The sequence below is a fragment of the Rhinopithecus bieti genome, unplaced genomic scaffold (assembly GCF_001698545.2).
Source record: "Rhinopithecus bieti isolate Rb0 unplaced genomic scaffold, ASM169854v2 scaffold_12088, whole genome shotgun sequence".
Lineage (NCBI taxonomy): Eukaryota > Metazoa > Chordata > Mammalia > Primates > Cercopithecidae > Rhinopithecus > Rhinopithecus bieti.
This window is the reverse complement of record NW_016807975.1, coordinates 4736729-4757368: the sequence shown is the minus strand read 5'-3', so window position 1 is coordinate 4757368 and position 20640 is coordinate 4736729. Positions and strand designations below refer to the sequence as shown.

General features: G+C 39.7%; 2 protein-coding genes across 12 annotated transcripts in view; one reads left to right on the top strand and one right to left on the bottom strand.

Annotated features, from left to right (window-relative positions):
* ERP44 (endoplasmic reticulum protein 44) overlaps positions 1 to 13106 on the bottom strand; it is a 123478-nt gene extending 110372 nt beyond the window's left edge. The window contains exon 1 of the mRNA XM_017884332.1: positions 12802 to 13106. Within this exon, the coding sequence (XP_017739821.1) occupies positions 12802 to 12858 (57 nt within the window). The 5' untranslated portion in view covers positions 12859 to 13106. The remainder of the gene's footprint in view (positions 1 to 12801) is intronic.
* INVS (inversin) overlaps positions 1 to 20640 on the top strand; it is a 235046-nt gene that overhangs the window by 18803 nt on the left and 195603 nt on the right. For 5 of the 11 annotated variants that reach the window (XM_017884326.1, XM_017884324.1, XM_017884322.1 and 2 more), the window contains exons 1-2: positions 13205 to 13434; positions 17987 to 18116. In XM_017884326.1, coding sequence (XP_017739815.1) covers positions 18011 to 18116 — 106 coding nt within the window. In that variant the 5' untranslated portion in view covers positions 13205 to 13434; positions 17987 to 18010. Of the gene's footprint in view, positions 1 to 2503; positions 2567 to 13203; positions 13435 to 17986; positions 18117 to 20640 lie in introns of those variants that run through there. The other 6 variants (XM_017884319.1, XM_017884320.1, XM_017884318.1 and 3 more) reach the window with 5 other exon arrangements.

Sequence of the window (20640 nt, the reverse complement as noted above, 5' to 3'; positions counted from 1 at the left end):
GTATTAAAAGCTGAAATGCATATCAAGTTAATTTTTTATTTCTATCAATCATATTTGTCACTATTTTGATAAGGCTATGTCATAACTTACCAAAGGAGAGAGACAAGTTAACAAATACTCTAAGAAACCACTAATATCTAGACTTGACTTTTAAAATTAAAAGCCTCCCCATTTACTCATTTCAGAGGGTCAAAAGATAACATAATCACAGAAGGATGTCAGCACAAGCACTATCCTCTTCTAAGGTGCTTTCTCCATTTCACAACGACTCCATTCACTTAACATTTCCTTTTCTACTATTACCTTAGAAACAAGCATCTCCTACATGCCAGACATCATACAACGTCTTTCACATACATTATATCTTAATCTCACAATCTTGCAGAATAATTATTCTCACTTTTAGAAAAAATTGATACAAAGATAAAGAAATTTGCCTACTATCACAACAGCTAAAAAGAGAGGGAGCTAGGAATGAAGCAGGTCTTTTTAGCTTCAAAGTCACTCTACCTTCTAGTACTCTCAGTTACCCGAGAAATCCAGACCATAGAACTACTTCCAAAATTGATCAACTCTCCCTGAAAGGGAAATAAATTGCACACCTAGCCTTCTAGGGAAAGAATCCACATAACAGACAAATGTTTGAAGCATTCACGAATATTTTAATCTAACAGTATCTTCTGTTTACAGTTTACAAACATGTATATTATCTCTTTAAATCATCACAGCAACTCTGAACATGAAATAGGAATTACATATCCCTATTTTATAAATGAAAAAAAACTTTGCAGTCTCTGGTATACAGTAAAAGGGAAAATATTTATTAAATGAATAAGATTCAAATAAGCTAAGTGACGTGTCCAAATTAATGGCAGAACAGGATTCAAACCCTGATCTCCTTTAATTCTAAAACCAAGGGACTATACAACAAAACACAGCTCCCTCCATAAGCTTTTTTCAAAATAATATAACAAATTTATGTATAATACTAATAAAATACAGTTATAAAACAGAGCTAAGCTGATAACTTATTCACTTAATAGTCACATTTTTAAGCTGTTTTTGTTGGCATAATGACAATGTAATTATTAGGATAAGAAGACCACAGACCACAGGGGCCGGAAGCTGGTCATATAAACTCATTGCATCAGTGCACACAATTTTAATACCATTGGACAGACAACTTGAAAGTTTCAAAACAAGGATATCTATTTAGTCATTCATTCATTCACTCAGTCCCTCATCTTAACATTTATTGAGCACCTATTATGTGGCAAAACCCAGAAGAGTTTAGGTTCTTAAAATGCACTACAAACACATTCAGTCTCATTAGTTATCCCAGAACTAAGGAGGAGAGGTCTTTATCTCTATCTGATATGTAAGAAAATGGAAACTCGGAAAGGTTAAACAACTTTTTGAAGTTACATGGTCAAGCTAGGAGTTATTTCCAAGTGGTAGAATACATCTACGCATGTGGGTATCTTTTCTTTCTATATTTCTATGAACCAGTAGTCTACCACTCTACACCAGGATTAAACAAAAAGAGTCTAATCTTACATTGTTAAAAATACACACATTACTATTAAAAATCCATACACATATGCACAGAACAAAACTGAAAGGAAATATGCTAAAATGTTATCAGTGGTTAGTGTATGCATTTTTTTCCTCATTATGCTTTTCCGTACCATGAAAGTGTTATCACTTTCGGGAATTAAAAAATATGTCAGGAAATCTTTTGGTTTAACATTTTAAGTTACTACAACAGTATTTTTCACAATGCAAGTTGGGACCCCTTCTGTAACACAGAGAGAATCAAAACAATCAAGGTTACTCCCAACCGAGGCAAATGGGGCAAGGCGGGGTCAGCCACCCAGTTAGGAAGTTCTTCCCTATTGAGTGAGATCAGCAATTTTTAAAAAATAAAATAAAGCACAAAATAGAAAAAGAAAAACAATTATCAGTAAACAACATACATAGTAAGGGTAAGTACAGTTTTGCAAAATATGTTTTTGCTAAATGACTTCATTTTCTTTTTGAGATGGAATCTCACTCTGTCACCCAGGCTGGAGTGCACTGGCACGATCTCGGTTCACTGCAAGCTCCGCCTCCAGGGTTCACACCATTCTCCTGCCTCAGCCTCCCAAGTAGCTGGGACTACAAGCGCCCGCCACCACGCCCAGCTAACTTTTGTATTTTAGTAGAGACGGGGTTTCACCGTGTTAGCCAGGATGGTCTCGATCTCCTGACCTCGTGATCCACCAGCCTGGGCCTCCCAAAGTGCTGGGATTACAGGCGTGAGCCACCGCACCCAGCCGACTTCATTTTCTAATATGCTGTATCTTATTCACTATATGACAACCACACTGCTCTCCTTGCTATTTCTTGAATATGCCTGGGACACTCCCACATTAGGTGCTTTACACTGACTAATGGCCCTGCCTGGAAGGTTCTTCCTCCAGAAAATTCAAATGACTAACTCTCCTCTCTCACTTGCTTCAAGGCTCACCTGTCCAGTGATGCTTACAAACTATAACTCCCCTAATACACTCCTGATCCTCCTCAGGTAAGCCTTATCTTTTCTTTTCCCACAGTACTTAAATTGTTATTAAACACTTACTCTGCAATAAGGCATTGGACAAGAAACTGAGATCTAAGAATGAGAAAAGGTGATACCTTTCACCACTTTTGTTTCATAAAATCATAATAGTAGCATGGAATACCATCACCACTTAGGAGTCAGACGTAATACCAGTATTATTCCTTAGAGGTTAATAGGAAAATAGAGATGTTAAGAAGAAACAAGGGTGGTGAGTAGCAGGTCCAAGATTTGGGCCCAAATCCCTGATCCCTAAACTAAACATTCTTCTAAAAGTTTTCTCTTTAGTCTATATACATTCAAGTGATCATTAAGGGAAACAAATGCTTCGACTCTTCCAGAAGATATCCTAAAACCAGAGTATAGGTACAAATAAACAAACTGGATGATTTCTGAAACAAATAAGAATACATGCTTTAAAAATGTAGCACAGTCTTTATATTAGTCCCCTTTATCCAATCATGATCTGAAAACATTAAATGGAAAATTCCAGAAATAAACACTTTATAAGTTTTAAATTGCATGCAGTTCTAAGTAGTGTGATGAAAACTCACACCATCTTGCTTCAAATTAGGTGGGATGTGAATCATCCTTTTGTCCAGCATATCCCCACTGCAGACACAACCTGCCCCTTATCAACTGTAGTGGTATTGGAATCACGATACTTGTGTTCAAGAAACCCTTACTTTACTTAATAATGGCTCTAAAGAGCAAGAGTAGTGATGTTGGCAATTAAGATATGCCAAAGAGAGGCCAGGCACAGTGGCTCATGCCTGTAATCCCAGCACTCTGCGGGGCAGACGCAGGTGGATCACCTTAGGTCAGGAGTTCGAGACCCACTGAACCAGCATGGCAAAACCCCAACTCTACCAACAATACAAAACTTAGCTGGATGTAGTGGTGGGCGCCTGTAATCTCAGCTACTCGGGAGGCTGAGGCCGAAGAATCGCTTGAACCCAGGAGGCAGAGGTTGCAGTGAACCAATATCACACCACTGCACTCCAGCCTGGGCAACAGAGTGAGACTCCATCTCAAAAAAAAAAAAAAAAAAAGATATGCCAAAGAGAAGCCATAAAGTGCTTCCTTAAGTGAAAAGATGAAAGCTCTTGACTTTATATGGAAAGAAAATAAATCATATGCTGAGGTGGCTAAGATCTAGATTAAGAATAAATCTTCCATAAAGAACTGTGAACAGTATATTTTATTATGAGTTACTATTGTTGATCTCTTACTGTGCCTAATTTGTAAAGGAAACTTTATCATAAGCATGTATGAATAAGAAAAAACATAGTATATATAGGGTTCAGTATAATCCACAATTTCAGGCAGACCCTGAGCATCTTGGAACATTATCTCCTGTGGATAAGATGGGAATACTGCAACTCTAAAGCAAAATTAGGGTCTCTGAAACTGTTCATTTCATTCAAAGGTTAAACTAACAAAGAACTAAATATTTTATGACATTGTAATACTTTTGTTGTTAGCACACTACAAGACTTCCTGTAAGGAAATAATATCCATTCCTATAGTAAAAATTCCTGCTATTTAAAAAGTTTGAGGAATGAGTCCATTTGAGTAGCTGTTTTCTAAGAAATCATTTTGACTACAAAAAAAAAAAAAGTAGCTCTTCTTTATTCTCAGCCCTTTCAGAGGTGAAATCATTACAGAAGTGTAAGCTTATCACTGGCTAGCTGACATTTTACTGTACTTGGGCCAGAACTCCAGTAATAAGGCAAAGGAACTGAAAATGTGAAGGTTTCTTCTCTCAAGGTAACACCAATGACAATACATACCTTACACTTGCAGCTGTTCTGTAAGCAAAGAGATAGACTTCAGTGATGTGTTGGTAATTTTTAAAAGCTGACATTTCCCCCTACATTATTTAAAACTTCAAATACAACAAAACAGTCCTGGCAAAGTGGCTCATACCTGTAATCCTAACACTTTGGGAGGCTGAGGTAGGTGGATCAACTGAGGTCAGGAGTTCGAGACCAGCCGGGCCAACATGGTGAAACCCTGTCTCTGCTAAAAATACAAAAACTAGTCGGGCATGGAGGCAGGAGCCTGTAATCCCAGGTAGCTGGGAGGCTGAGGCAGGAGAATCATTAGAACCCGGGAGGCGGAGGCTGCCGTGAGCCGAGACCACGCCACTGCACTCCAGCCTGGGCGACAGAGTGAGACGCTGTTTCAAAAAAAAATACAAGAAAACAGCTAAAGAGCAGGCTTCTAAATATGAGTGCATCTTGTCTATAGGACAAGAAATTTTAACTCTAACATTTTATTTTGTAGATGCATTCATAATCTATATTCCTAATGACCTCTTTTTCTTAATTTTTTTAAATTTATTTTCCCTGAAGAATGTCAAGCAAGACCTAACAAACTTTTCTAAAATCTCTTAAATCCATTCACCAAAGGTCCCACTACCAGATCATAATAAGAAAGAAATGTAAAAAGTATTGGCATTCTACTATTCAGCCTACGGTTTTCTTTAGCTCATATACTACTACAATGTTTTTCTGAGATGGTTTTCTTCTGCTTTTTCGTTGCTTTTCTCTACTATATTAGTAATGTTCATGTCTACAAATTCAGGTGACTTAAAATTAGAATCCAATATAATGCTCAAAGTTCTACATAATGATGAAATCTCAGGTTTGTAGGAGTTGCAGAGATAAATGTGGTGACCACAACATCACCAAGGACTCCCAAAGCAGTTAGAATTTGATTTCAATATTTACAAGGACAGAACCAAGACCCACAGCATTACAGAAGGGACTTCTCCAAAGTGGCATTTTTATTCCTCTCCGCTCTTGAATGGACTAATCTGAATGCTAGTTAGAATCCACTAAAGATCATGATTTTTATTTTTGCTAAGTTGATAACAAACTGTTTTAATGAAGTTGGCCAAAGGGTTTGCCAGCTTCTTTAGGGCCAATTCTGACATTTGGCCACGTCAGCCAACCAGACAACAAGACTTGTTAAAAACAAAACAAAACAATAGAAAAAAAAAAAAAGGTATTCAATGGAGAGAAAAGATTTAGTACATTATTGCGAGGCACAGCCCTTTTTCTTCATTCCATTCAGGACTGAAAATAAGCTGATCCATTTAACTATTCAAGGCAATATTCAAATTCATCTTTTTCCAAGACTACTCTGATTCCTCCACTGAGAAATAATTTGTTTCTTCCAAACATCCATGGCAGTACTTCTCAAACTTTTACATGCATATGAATCATCTGGGTATAAGTTCTTAAAGAGAATGTTCTGATTCAGTAGCTCTGAGGTGAGGTGATGTAAAAGGTCTCATATGATGCTGATGCCTGGGCTCACAACTACACTTCTGAGTAGCAGGATCTATAACCCACTTCTACAAACACCTTTGGCATCCATTACTTTCCTTTTGGTATTCTAATTATTTACATATATATCTTCTCTCCTCATCTGAATTACTAATTTCTTGAAGGCATGATATGCATCTCAATGATCTTTCTCTCCTCCATAGCAGATTGCAAACAGACTTTCAAATGATAGGCAGAAAAGAAAAATAATAACAAAGATACAGATTAAGTTCCTGCAGCCTGGGCCACAGATGAGTTCCTCTCTATGGAATCAGTTAGGCTAAAATCAATAAATCTTGCAAAAAGTCAAACTGTTTTTAAACACTCCCTTGGTTAGAAGAAATAGAGTACAGCCAACAGTCAGTATCAGAAAAGCTGAGACAAAAGCATGCTAAGCATGCCTCATACACACTTGCAACATGCTGACAAGCTAGCAGATTTTTAAAGGAACTATCCAATCAAATAATAAGTCTATAATCTGTAGGAGCTAAAGGAATACCCTTTTGTAGTGTATCTTGAAAAGAAGATAGACTACACAAAGAATCACTAAATCATCAAATCCATGTGCTTACCCTATAGACAAGAAAAATAAGTGATTTAACCAAGGTTATGATGGTTAAATAAATGGAAGAGTTGGAACTCATATAAATGCCATCACATCACTTTTGCATTACCCTGCCTTTTGAGTGGAGACTCAAAAGAATAATGCCTTTCACTGTTCATAAACTCTATCTTCTGAGTACATTTATTCTGAATTACTAGAAGAAGAGTAAGCAATTTTTTGAAAAGACACATAACAAGAACACATAATACAAACATGTACACACAAAAAACAAATTATCAATAAATATGAAAAAAATTCAACTTTGGTTGTAATCAAAGAAATGTAAATTTAAATTGCGATGCCATTTTTGGTCTAGTAAATTAGCACAGATTACAAAAACACCCACTATTGATAAGAGTGTGAGGAAGTGGGCATAGTCACACCCTGTTAGTAGGAATACACATTGGTACAAATTTTCAGTGGGGCAATTTAGTACAACATATCAGAAATTCTAACTATAAGATATACCATATAACCCAAAAAATATAATTCTAGAAAAGTATCCCGAGGATGTATCTGGACATTTGCAGTGAACATCATTGTATGCATGCCTTTTGTATATTTTTTAATAACTGAAAAACTGGAAATAACTAGTAACCAAAATGTCTTAACAAATAATGAAGTAAGCGATAGTGTATTTAAAGGTTGAGCCAGTATAATGCTATTAAAAATCACATTATACAGTTTAGAAAAAGTTTTCAATAACTAAGCAATTAAACATCTCCAAGAGTTTTACAAATTTTAACCTATCAGACATATGGCTGTATAATCCAGTGCTTCTCAACCCTGTGAGCATCATCACAGAATCAACAAAGGATATAAAGCGTTAAGAACTCTGTGTGGGCTGGGCACAGTGGGTCAGGCCTATAATACCAGAACTTTGGGAGGCCAAGGCGGGTGGATCGCTTGAGCCCAGGAGTTCAAGACCAGCCTGGGCAACAAGGCAAAACCCCATCTCTACTAAAAATACAAAGATTAACTGGGTGTGGTAGCTTGTGCCTGTAGTCCCAGCTACTTGGGAGGCTAAGGTGGGAGCATCACGTGACCTGGGAGGTTGAGGCTACAGTGAGCCAAGATCAGGCCACTGCACTCCAGCCTGGGCTACACTGCAAGACCCTGTCTGGGGAAGAAAAAAATAAAAAAGAACTCTGTGTTTGTCTCTGTCTGTATAGTCTAGAAATAGAAGACCAACAATTCTACAGAAAACCAGGCTAGACAGGAAGACAGTTCACACAAAAAGAAATGCAAATGACTTTTACACATAAGAAGCTTTATCACACTCGTATTAAAGAGAGGCAAATTAAAATACATTGAGATACCATTTCTCACCCATCAGACTGACAAATATCCAATAATTTGACATTATACTTTTTTAACCAAGGCTACAGGGAAACTATTACACTGTTGGTGAGGTCATAAAATGGCCCAACCCCCATACGGAGAGTAATTTCAAATATATAGCAATACCTACAAAGCTACATATATATTTACCTTTTGCCCTAGCAACTTCAAGTACAGAAATCTATCTCAAAGATACACTATCAGAATTATGTAAGCATAAGCTATTGTTTGCAGAGCTATTTGTAATAGCAAAAGAATGGTAACAACAGTGAATTGGTATCTATCCATTGAAGCACAAGCAGTTAAAAAGAAATAGGCAAAATTTCTATCCCCACCTCCAGAATAAAATTTTAAGTTAAAAAAAAAGTGGGGGAAAAGTGTGACTAATATGCTACAATTTAATCCAGGTGGAGGGAGAAACAAATATATACCAAAATAAATACAAACAGCTTGCACATTTGAAAAAAAAAAGGAAGAAAGGAACATAAACTTGAAAACATTTTTTAAAAAGTTTTCCAGGCCGGGCGCGGTGGCTCATGCCCGTAATCCCAGCACTTTGGGAGGCCAACACGGATCATCTTACGTCAGGAGTTTGAGACCAGCCTGGCCAACCTGGTAAAACCCCATCTCTACTAAAAATATAAAAATTAGCCAGGCACGGTGGCGGGTGCCTGTAATCCCAGCTACTGGGGAGGCTGAGGCAGGAGAATCACTTGAACCCAGGAGGCGGAGGTTGCAATGAGTCAAGATGGCACCATTGTACTGCAGCCTGGGCAACAGAGTGAGACTCTAACTCAAAAAAATTTTTTAAAAAAAATTTTCCTAGGTCTGGCACAGTGGCTCATTCCTATAATCCCAGCACTTTGGAAGGGAGGTGGATCAGTTGAGCCAGGAGTTCAAGACCAACCTCGGCAATATAGTGAGACCCTCGTCTCTACAAAAACTAAAAAAAAAATAGCCAGGTGTGGTAGCACACACCTGTAGTCCCAGAGTTCCAGCTACTCAGGAGGCTGAGATGAGAGGATTGCTTCAGCCTCAAAGGTTGAGGCTGCAGTGAGCTGTGATCAGTCCACTGCACTCCAGCCTGGGTGACAGAGCTAGACTCTGCCTTGAGAAAAAAAAAAAAAAGGGTTCTTTTATTAGGAGGGGAGATAAGACAGTTTTAAAAAAGACAAATTAGACTTATCCAAATATAGTTAGCTTTATAGATTTAGCTTTGGAAGAGATTTTATATAATTATAAAATAAAAGGTAAATTTTTTAAAACTAAAAATTGAAAGATAAATGAAACAAATGAACCTAGCAACATATATGCAGCTGGTGGTTAAGACCACATAAATTGAATTACAAATGTACAGGAAACACAAGGAACAGAGAAACATAAAACCCCACCACAAGGATGTAATCAGCAATATCCAGAATGTGGCAAATGCTACAGGACAGAGGATCAGTTTCCTAAACAAATTACAAGGAAAACAATGAGATGAAGAGAGAACCTATGGGTTTAAAAAGTTTTATAAGCGACATATGAACCAATTGGAATAGATGGACTTTATATAGCCCTTGCTTTGAACAATGTTGTTTTTCTTTTTTTTTAAAAAAAAAAAAAGAGAAACAATCAGGAAAACCCAAATACTGACCAGATATTTGATGATATGAAGGAATTTCTATTTTCCAGATGTGACAATGGTATTGTGGTTTTTATTTAATTCTTACCTTTTTGAGGGACATACTTTAGTATGTCACCTGGGAAATTTTTTTTTAACTAATTTCTGGGGCTCACAGATATAACTGACCTAGTATAGGCCCCAATATCATTTCATTAAAACAGCCACAGATGATTCTAATGAGCAGCCAGGCTTTGTAAACTATTGATCTAGGGCAAGTTAAATCAACAAAATAAATGAAACTCACCTAGTTATCAATCAAACTGCATGCCTACAAAAGTACTCTTCCTTAAGACTGGAATCTGCATATATTATTAACATTAAAGGATAAAATTGACATCTCTGAATTCTACTGTGCTTATTTTTAAGGTCCTTGTAATGATTAAATAAATGTTTACTTAGCTCTCTAATTTACATAGCTTCCTAAACTAAGTAAACTTTTCTTGGCTTCCTATACATATTGAACAAACCAAGAACAACAATGGCAAAACCCTTAGGTGTTCACGTGTGGGACAATTACGACTAGTAACAATTATGATCTATAAACATACTCATCAAGAGATTAACAAGAACACATCTTCAATAAAACAAATGGACTGGAGTGCTACAAATCTGAACTACAGAAGAGGTTACTTAGGGTGCATGAGACAACTTCTTTCCAATTTAGTCTTATTTCTCCTATTTCACCTTTTCAAAACTTGTACACAACCAATACAGGAAGAACAGGCAACATTTCTATCCCCCTTGCTGATCATTTTCCCAGGGGAAAACCCTGAATAAACCCACCTTAGATAGGAAGATAAGCAGAAAAGAGCTAATTAAATCTATCAATCGAAATATATGTAAATAAAAATCTATATATATGCAAATAAAAAACATACATAATATATAGATAAGCTCAAGAAAAAAAGTTATCACATTGAGCTTTTGTGTATAGTTACCCATCCAGAAAGGTTTTGTGGCACAGTGATACATTCCAAAATGCTTTGAGATCAGGGAAAAGATAGCTGCTTGCCTCCAGAAGTTTGGGATTATGTTTAGGCAGTTATCTTATATGAACGCCACTAAATTTGAACAGGTCTCATTCTTTAGGGTTGAGGTACAAAGTGCCTGAAGAATATTATTATAGTAAGAGAAGACATAGCTTTTAGAGGAGGCTATTTAAGGGAAAATGATGACCTTAGCTAAACGGGAACTTGGCTTTTCTACATCTGTATGTGAGAAGGAATAAACTTGAGGTCTGAGAGAGAAAGTTGGAGGAGTAGGAAAAAAGTACACAGGGGAACAAAGAGGACAAATTATTAGACAGCGAGAATACTGAGTAAACAGTTTCCATCAGTAGGAGAGAATTACCAATTAAGTAAGCAACTCAAAGTTGTGATTAGACAGGATGGATGTTTTACAAATATTTGCTAACTAGCATATGAGTATTAAAACTAGGTAAACACTGTATTCCAATTAAATCTAGTTTGACCTGTAATTCTAGTTTATTAACCTTTTCTGGGGCTTTATTTTTCAGCCTTTTCATATCTACAGGTATCCTCTAACATATTTTCCAGATTTTCATGCCTTTACATTTGCTTAGAAAGATAATTACACAAAATGCTTACATTTTAGTTAAATCTAGATTCTATTTGGGAAAAAACTCACATTTAACAAGGTTAGGTTTTCCTATAAAAAGCATGAGTTATTCCAAAATAAATTATTTCTTCTTCATAACTTAGCTTTACAACCAAACATACGACTTGAGGAAAGTGTATCTGATATAGTTTGCCTGCTCAGTGTCTCAACTTTCCTTTCCAATGTCTTAAGATTTTGCCCTTTTTTTCTGATACCCTAAAAGTGCACACAATTCATAACTTAAGCCGTTTAGTGGGTAAGAAAAAGATTAGTGTCCAGTCTTAAGGAGAGAGTGGTCTCTAATAATGGTATTATTCTAACACTTCTAGAAGGAAAAATGTATTACAGTGTATAATGAAATCACCAAGAAATAGCACTATACAGAATATTTTCCTCGATACAGAAGTCATTTACTATTGGATACTTGTAAGAAGTGGCAATAAGACACTTTATCATTTAATATTACAATGTTTATATACAACTTTTGTTCTCAAAAGTACTTTGACATTCCATTTAGTTTTTTACAGTGCTTTTTCTGAAAAGGTGCAAGTGACAAAAGAAAAGAAAGAACTATTTCAAACACAAATATTAAACATTTAATGGGGTATGGTGGAATAAGCACTGCAAGTCAAGAGACCTGTTTCTAATCCCAGCTTTGCCTGTAACTAGCTATGTGACTTCATATGAGTCACTAAATTGTTTCTTAAATTGTAAAGAAAGTAGTTTAGTGTTTAAATCTGAATTTCTAAAAATCCACTACAATTAAGGTATTTTCAAATATTACATTATAATAACAGCCCAATTAAACGTAAGTCATTTTGCCATATGTGTTTAGTCCTTCACTTTTGTCTCAATTTTGATCTGAAGCCTGGATCACTTAGCCTGCACACTTAAGAAGCACTCTGGAGCAAGAGGGACTAGGGAAAGATTCTTTTAAGATGGGATGATGCTGAGCAAGTTAGGCAGTTAGGAATGAATGCATATTCAAATAAGGCACAATGAAGAAGAAATCTGCTTCGATGGGGAAATACGTTGCAACAAGATTTGAGGGAGACCTTGAGCTCAGACTGTCAGGTAACCACACCTTCCACCCTTCAAACTCTATTCTCCCAGTGGAATCCAAACCAGTCTCCAGTTCCGGGTTCCCAACCAATCGCATCAAGCCACAACAGAGGGCTCTGCTAACCTGGGCACCGCTTCAGGGATCTAGTGAGATTCACACAACCCTAGCACCTGTCGACCTCACACTCTTCCCAAATGGAGAGGGTAGAAAGGAACGCTGGGTCTATGCTTGGTCTTTTCCGATTCAAGTTACCACCAGGTCCACTAGCCGTCGAAACTGAAACCCCCAGACTTTGGGGAGAAGGGGAAGCTCCTACGCCGTGACCCTCCCACGTATCACTCCCTCAGGGCTAATTCTCCCGTTCTCCCCCGACCCTGGTTTCTCAGGCCTCGGGGACCCCGTGCCTGGAAGCCGACAGACGGATGGCGAGAGTGAAGGCAGCGGGGGAGGGTGCACTCCAAAACACTGGAGGAAAAAACGGGAAAGCAGGGGCAGGGGTAGCAGTGTTCCCCCCGGGCGAGGGCGGGAGGCCGTTCGTGAGTCTGTCGATGGGTCTGTCATTCCCTCACTCACCAGGAGCAGAAGGGAGCATCTGAGGTCGGGTAAGGATAGGAAGACGGCTGGATGCATGGTAACGCTGGGGTCCGCGGCAGGGACAGGCGCTGGCGGCTGGGACTGGGCTGGGTTGGGTTGGGTTAGGAAAGGGCTGGGCTCCAGGAGCCGGCGGCAGCGGAGGATTCTCCAGGCAGCGGCACCTCGTCCTCTCGACCCGGGCTCCAGCGGCGAACACCCGGGACAACTTCCAGAGAGGCCTCTCACACCCTCACTTCCGGGTCCTGCCCACCTCGGTGCACTCCGGGAAATGTAGTCCTGCGCTAGCCTCACCCCGCACGCCGTTGGTCATCTAGAACTTCCTTTCCCATTGGGCTCTCGGCCCAGGTCCACCGAGTCCTCTACGCGCGGGGGCCTGTGGGATAGAAGGGCTGAGGGCGGGTGTACGCAGTGCTTCAGAGGATGGGAACTACAGTTCCCAGAAGGGTGTGCGGCCGAAAGCCTCGGGTGGCCTTCTTAGGGGCTCTGCTAGCTTCAGCGCCGTGAGGTCTGACCTGGCTGGGTGTAGTGTCCCGGCCCGGCAGGAGGGGCGGCCCGGTCCGGGTCGCACCTCCTGGAGCCGCCCCCGGGACGTCAGTCCTGGAGGAGGCGAGGGTGAGTAGGGGGGGGCCTGGCTGGGGAGGCTCGGATCGATCGGTCTGCACCGCCTTGGCCTTTGCTGCAGACTCACCGCCTTCCTGGCCTAGGCTGTGGCCTGAGCCTCCATCATTGGCCTCCTCGGCCGCTACCTCTTCTTTCTGCTCTAATTCCTGCATTATAAAGTCAGAGCCACCAGTCGGGGCCTCAGTTGAATGAGTCAGTGACTTATCCCTAATTGTCTCTGAGGGCTCCTGTAAGGAGTAGGTGTGGTAAGGGATGGGATAGCACGTCGTGAACTGGAAAACTGCGTGAGTGATTGCTGCTAAGGCGTGGATCGCTCCTCCAGTATAATTACGAAATTCCTTAGCAAAGCAGTCGAGGATCTTAACCTGGCCCCAGGTAGCTCTGCGGTTCTTCTGCAAACACCTGAGGTCCAGGAGCCCACGCGATCCCCTTTTAGTACCCAGGAGGCACACTGTGCTTTTGTGGTTCTCCCCACTCCCGCCTTTGCTCCAGCTTTCTTGCTGCCTGGAATGGCCTTACCGCGTTCTCTCTCTGGAATGCTATCGTAAATGTCACCATCTCTGAGAACTTCCCGACCAACCAACCCTTTAGTGCTAATCAGAATTACTGTTCCTATGAGTGTGACTGCAGTACCTCTAGTTTTGTACGGTTACAATTAGAGCCTTTATTACACGGGCTTGTATAATTAGGCAAGGTTGATGACACCTTTGCATTTTATAGCACTTTAACAGAGTAGTTTTGATTTTTATCTATAAAAAATGATTTATTTTTTGTAAAGGAGCAAAAAATACATTTTTTCTTAAGGAAAAAAAAAAACCCTAGATAATGGCTTTCTCAGGGTGACAAAATTAGACAGTGGCAGAGCTAATACTCTTACCAAGGTTGCCTGACTCCTAGACTAGTGCTCCTATCTCTTGTCCATGCCCCTGACAGAGTCCAAAGAGTGTTGAAATGGGAAATTTTAAAAGAGCAGAGACTCATAAGTATGAACTCATTATTCAAGAAATTAAACTTTGATCCTGCTCACTTTTTGGACTTAGCACTCAGCCTGTGACCTTTCATCCAACAAACATCTACTGAGTACCTGTTATATACCTGTTACTGTGCTAAGAATTATGAAGTAAAAAGTGTATATGTATATATACACACACACACACATATAAAGAACAGAGATCACATTTTAGTGTGTTTTCAAAGGATGTAAAGAAATTTTTTTGTGGTTCTGATGTACCTAAAACTCTGATCACTTAGAATGAAAAATGACAGGTCTTAGAGTTTAGAACAGTGCCTAGCACATAGTTGTCACTCAGCTTGTTGAATGAACGAATGTGAATGTGGTCCACCCTTAGTATTTTTTGCATTTTACAGAAACCCAGAAAGCTGACGTAGCCTGAGGACACACTGCTGACTATAAATACAACTGGGCCTAGAACCCAAGTGCAGTTACTTCCCTCCCATGTTTTCGTCTCTACCTCTATTTTGTAGCTTCTCTCAATTACCCTTAATGTAATCCTGGATATGACAGTATTTCTTCTGACATGACTGTTACACTCATACATGACTGAGGTGTCTCACAACACCCTCTTCCTTCATATTTTCTGCCAGTACCTTAACTCAAATGGTCAGCAAAATAAAGACATAGAGAGCTGTCCTTTACTATAATTAAGAAAGTATTAATATGTTCTCTCAAGGGCAGAATTTGAACCTTGTCAATGACAGCACAAATACCAGCTCATCCATTATAAATTTATCTTGGAAAACTCCCAGATCCCCAGGAGTAACAGCGATTGGCGTGACCTGCTTTTTGGTGAAATCAGAAAAGCACTTGCATACCCTCATGGTAGCAATTAACTGGAACTGGTTAACAGCTGCTCCCTTTAGATAAGTAAATATGCTCGAGTTTACCATGATTCTGTGACTCCCTACATTTCTAACAGTTGTTACCTCTCTGGTCCTTGTAGGCATTCAACTTTGGAACTTTGATAAAGCAGCTTTAGGGGTTTAGGAAGGATGTTTAAGATCACTGATGCAACTATTCCTGTTTCCTTCCCATCAGATATTTGAATTCTTGCTGCATTTTTGTCATAGTCCAGTCTCTGCTTTCTTAAACACTCCTGTGATAGGGATCTCACTATCTTCCTATGCAGTTGATACTTTTTTTTTTTTTTTTTTTTTTTTGAGACAGGGTCTCCCTCTGTCACCCAGGCTGGAGTGCACTGGCACGATCTTGGCTCACTGCAACCTCCATCCACCTCCCAGGTTCAAGCAATTCTCCCACTTCAGCCTCCTGAGTAGCTAGGATTACAGGTGTGTGCCACCACAGCCCAGCTAATTTTTGTATTTTTAGTAGGCATGGAGTTTCACCATATTGGTCAGGCTGGTTTCTCAAACTCCTGTCATATGTTTTTAAAAGGTTCTTACAAGCTCCATGAGACTACCAGTCAGAACAAAATTGTCCTTATTGAAATGTGATTCATGTTAGGGATATGATGTTCCAAGCAAGATCTTGTGGTTAAGACCTCAATCTAGGTATATTTTCCTGGTGGACCAAGGAGAGAACAAATAAAATTTCACTTTTGTGGGAATGAGGGAAAGAACTAGGTACCTTTTAATTTAGTACTTAGCCAGGTGTGATGGCACATGCCTGAAGTCCCAGCTATTCAGGTGGCTGAGGAGGGAGGATTTCTTAACTCAGGAGTTTCAGGCTATACTGTGCTATGCCATTCGGGTGTCTACTTTAAGTCTGGCATCAATGTGGTGATCTCCCAGGAGTGGAAGACCACCAGGATGCCTAAGAAGGAGTGAACTGGTCCAGGTGAAAACTCCTATGCGGATCGTAGTGGGATTGCGCCTGTGAATAGCCACTGCCCTCCAGCCTAGGTAACATAGTGAGATCCCATCTCTTTAAAAAAATTTTTTTAACTAATTTTTTTTTTTTCAGATGGAGCCTTGCTCTGTTGTCCAGGCTGGAGTGCAGTGGTGCGATCTCAGCTCACTGCAGTCTCCACCTCCAAGGTCCAAGCAATTCTCCTGCCTCAGCCTCCTGAATAGCTGGGATTACAGGCACGCACCACCACGCCCAGCTAATTTTTGTATTTTTAGTAGAGACGGGGTTTCACCATGTTGGCCACACTGGTCTCAAACTCCTGACCTCGGGTGATCTGCCCGCCTTGGCCTCCCAAAGTGCTGGGATTACAGGCGTGAGCCACCACACCCGGCCTTAGCTAATTTTTAAATTTTTTTCTGAGACAGGGTCTCAACCTGTCGCCGAGTCTGGAGTGCAATGGTGTGATCTCAGCTCACTGCAAACTCTGTTTCTCAGGTTCAAGTGAAACTCCCACCTCAGCCTCCCGAGTAGCTAGGATTACAGTGTGTGCACCATGCTCTGCTGATTTTTAAAAACTTTTGGTAGGCAGGGCATGGTGATCTCATGCCTGTAATCCCAGCACTTTGGGATGCCAAGGTGGGCGGATCACTTGAGGTCAAGAGTTCGAGACCAGCCTGGCCAACATGGTGAAACCCCATCTCTACTAAAAAATACAAAAATTAGCCTGGTGTGGTGGCAGGTGCCTATAATCCCAGCTACTGAGGAGGCTGAGGCAGGAGAATTGCTTGAGCCCTGGAGGCAGAGGCTGCAATGAGTGACATCGCACCACTGCACTCTAGCCTGGGTGACAGAACAAGACCCTGTCTCGAAAAGACTAGAGGGGAGGAAAGGGGAGGGGAGGGAAGGGGAGGCGAGGGGAGGGGTAATGAGGAAAGGGGACGGGATGGGATTTGTAGAAATGAGGTCTCACTATATTGCCCAGGCTGGTCTCAAACTCCTGGGCTCAAGAAATTCTCCTGTCTTGGCCTCACAAAGTGCTGGGATTACAGGCATGAGTCACCATGCCCAGCCCTAATTAATTTTTTTTAAGTTTATTTAGTGCTTAAATCCAGTTAATTCTGACTTCACAATTAAGTTTATGTTATACTCTTTTTGTGGATCAGGCTCACTTTTATTCCCAATATCAATTCTAATGTTTAATATTATGTGGCATCATATTACTTGTATTAACTTAGATTATGTTAATATTGCTTGTGTCACTGTAACCCTGAGCCCTGTACCTAATGTTAATTATTGTCCTTGTTTTTTTCCTCAGATAGTCCCTAAGAAGAGTCCTAGAAGCACCTACCCTCTCATTTTATAGATGAGCAGATGAGCAACTTGTACAGAGATCACCTAATTTGCCACCTAATGCCAATTCTAGGACTAGGACTGTAGCTTTTTTTCTTTTGAGACAGGTCTCACTAAGATAGACAGCCTCACTATCTTGCCCAGGCTGGTCTCAAACTTCTGGCCTCAAGCAATCCTCCTGCGTTGGCCTCCCAAACAGCTAGTATTAAAGACATATGCCACTACACCCAGCCAGGACTATAAATTTTTCTAATCCTAGTCAAATATTTCTAGTTAACCATATTTATAAAATATCCACTTGAAACTGATGAGACAGGTTTCAGAAATGTTTGCTCCCTGCGCTCATTGTCTGAATCATTGTTTCAGGTTGCTCCAGTTGCTAAGAAGACTATGAATAAGTCAGAGAACCTGCTGTTTGCTGGTTCCTCATTAGCATCACAAGTCCATGCTGCTGCCATTAACGGAGATAAGGGTGCTTTACAGAGGCTCATCACAGGTAAGCAGTCCCCTTAAGTACAGAAACTTTAAAAGCAACTGTTTGTCCTGAGGAAGTTTGTTAATGTTAGTTTTAATTTGCAGTGTTCTCATACATTTTAATGGAAATATGTTATTATGTATATTTTCTTTCAACTCATGAACAAGAAAGAAATTAAGTCCTAAAACTTAAAAATATGGGTTAGGATTAGGTGAAAAGTACTTTAGAAATTTCTATGTATTTAGCACTGAATCTAGATAGGTATTCTAAAGTACTAAGGGAACGAATTCATCTTTATGTTAACAGAGATCTAGAATGAGACAATGGATAATCTTTTAACATTTAACATATACCCAAAGTATTAAAGTTTAAAAATAATTTAATTTTAATGATTTAAAATTGATTCAATGTTTCCCCTGTCATTTGCGTGTATAAATGATATATAGACAGGTCCAATGTAGGAGTTCTAGAGGAGAGAACAAAGAATGGTTAAGAATTTTCTAGAACTTTAGCTTCCTGCTAAAACAGAGCAAAGATCTGTCTTTCTATCATAAATCTAGATATTCACAAGTTGCAAATCCCAAAGAGAACACAATAAAACTATATTATTTGTAATCTTTATTCACACTAGTGTCTGGTGACATCATAACTGACAACTCGGGCTACAAAATAAACTCCAAATTACTTGAACTTTCATACCTGTTCCTTCAGACTTTTTTACCCTACATTTGCTGTTTCTCCAGGAACTTCTTGTGTACCGTAACCTCTGGCTAAGCTAAAGATTACTTCTATTTCCCAATAAGCCATGAATTTTGTCTCATTTTCTCTATATGTTCTGTTCCCCTACCTCTTTTCTATCTGCCACTCTGTTACCTTCTTCTGTGCTAAACAAACTTCTACTCATCTTTAAAGACAAAACTATTTTATCACACGCTCTGTGAAGATTTCTCTTCCTCTGCTTGTCCTTACTTTACCTCAGCTATCTAAATTCACGCGAACTTGACATTTTCCACCACCTCCAAATCACTCAAACATTCTACCATTCAACTAAAACTCTTTTATTTTCAGCTCACTTGCTGATGACAAACAACAGTTTTCCATGCTCACTGAGACCTCCAATCCACTAGCTTCTCTAGTTTTGACCATCAGTTTTCCTTCTGCCTTTTCCTTCCTCACTACGCAGCCTTGATTCTATGTCTGTTATTAAAATCCTTCTCTTGGAAAAATTCCCTTTTTTTTTTTTTTTTTTGCCTTCTGTTGTACTTGACTGTTGCAATCCCAAGTCTGGATGTACCAAACCTATCTTGCTAAGAGCAGTTGAATCCAGCTGAAAGACTGATAGCACCCCAAATTCATGATTACCCACTTCAAATAGGTACTCAGCACTTACTGCTTATCATACCACATTTTTTCCTTAATGAATGTTTCATACCTCTCACTCTACCGAATCCTCTGACTGCCAGTTCCCCCTCCTTTCATTCTCTTTAATGCACTAGGCTTACTAGAGGAAATGAAGACATTAAGTAGGAACTCCCACGTCTTTCAGCATGATATCTACAAATCTACCTCCATCTGTACCCATCTTCTCTCTTCATCTTACTGCTAAAACAGAGCAAAGATCCGTCTTTCTGTTAAAGGCCAGTTCTTCCACACCTGCTGTGTATTCCATCCCTTCCTGTCTTCTCAGGGACATTGCTTCTTTTTTTCTTTTTTTCTCCCTCTGACTACTATATCTTCAACCTTTCTTCTATGCTAAATTCTTTCCATCAACACTTAAATGTGCTTAATTGTTTCCATTATTTAAAAATCCCATCTGTATTTCTTCATCTCCCTCTAGGTATTGCCATTCTCAACTTTCCCTCATGACTGCATTAGTGCACAGGCTAAACTGATACAACCATGACTTAAATAAGATAGAAGTATATTTCATTTTCATAATATTGCAATCCCAACTCTGAATGGACCAAACCTGTCTTCCTGGCAACTACTAAGCAGTTGAACCCAGCTGTGTAATAGTACACAGCTATGTGGGCAGTCTAGGTTAGATAGATATCTCCATTTTACAAAACCATCAGGTATGCTGCTGGGCCTTGGCTCTTCCATTCTCAACATGATGCTTCTATTTCTGGGTCAAAGCCAGATATGTTCATTATAGTGATAGCCCAGTCAGCAGGAAGGGGAAAGAGAGAGCACAGGGAAAGCAATTTGTCATTAAGGAGGTAGACTAGACTTAGACCACAAAGCCACACCTAGAACAAAAGAAGCTGAAAAAAAAAAAAGTCTTGCCCTGGATGGTATCATGCCCAGCTAAAACTCACGGTGCTCAATTTCTTTTTTTTTTTTTTTATTATACTTTAAGTTCTAGGGTACATGTGCACACGTGCAGGTTTGTTATATATGTATACATGTGCCATGTTGGTGTGCTGCACCCATCAACTCGTCAGCACCCATCAACTCGTCATTTACATCAGGTATAACTCTCAATGCCATCCCTCCTCCCTCCCCCCTCCTCACAATAGGCCCCGGTGTGTGATGTTCCCCTTCC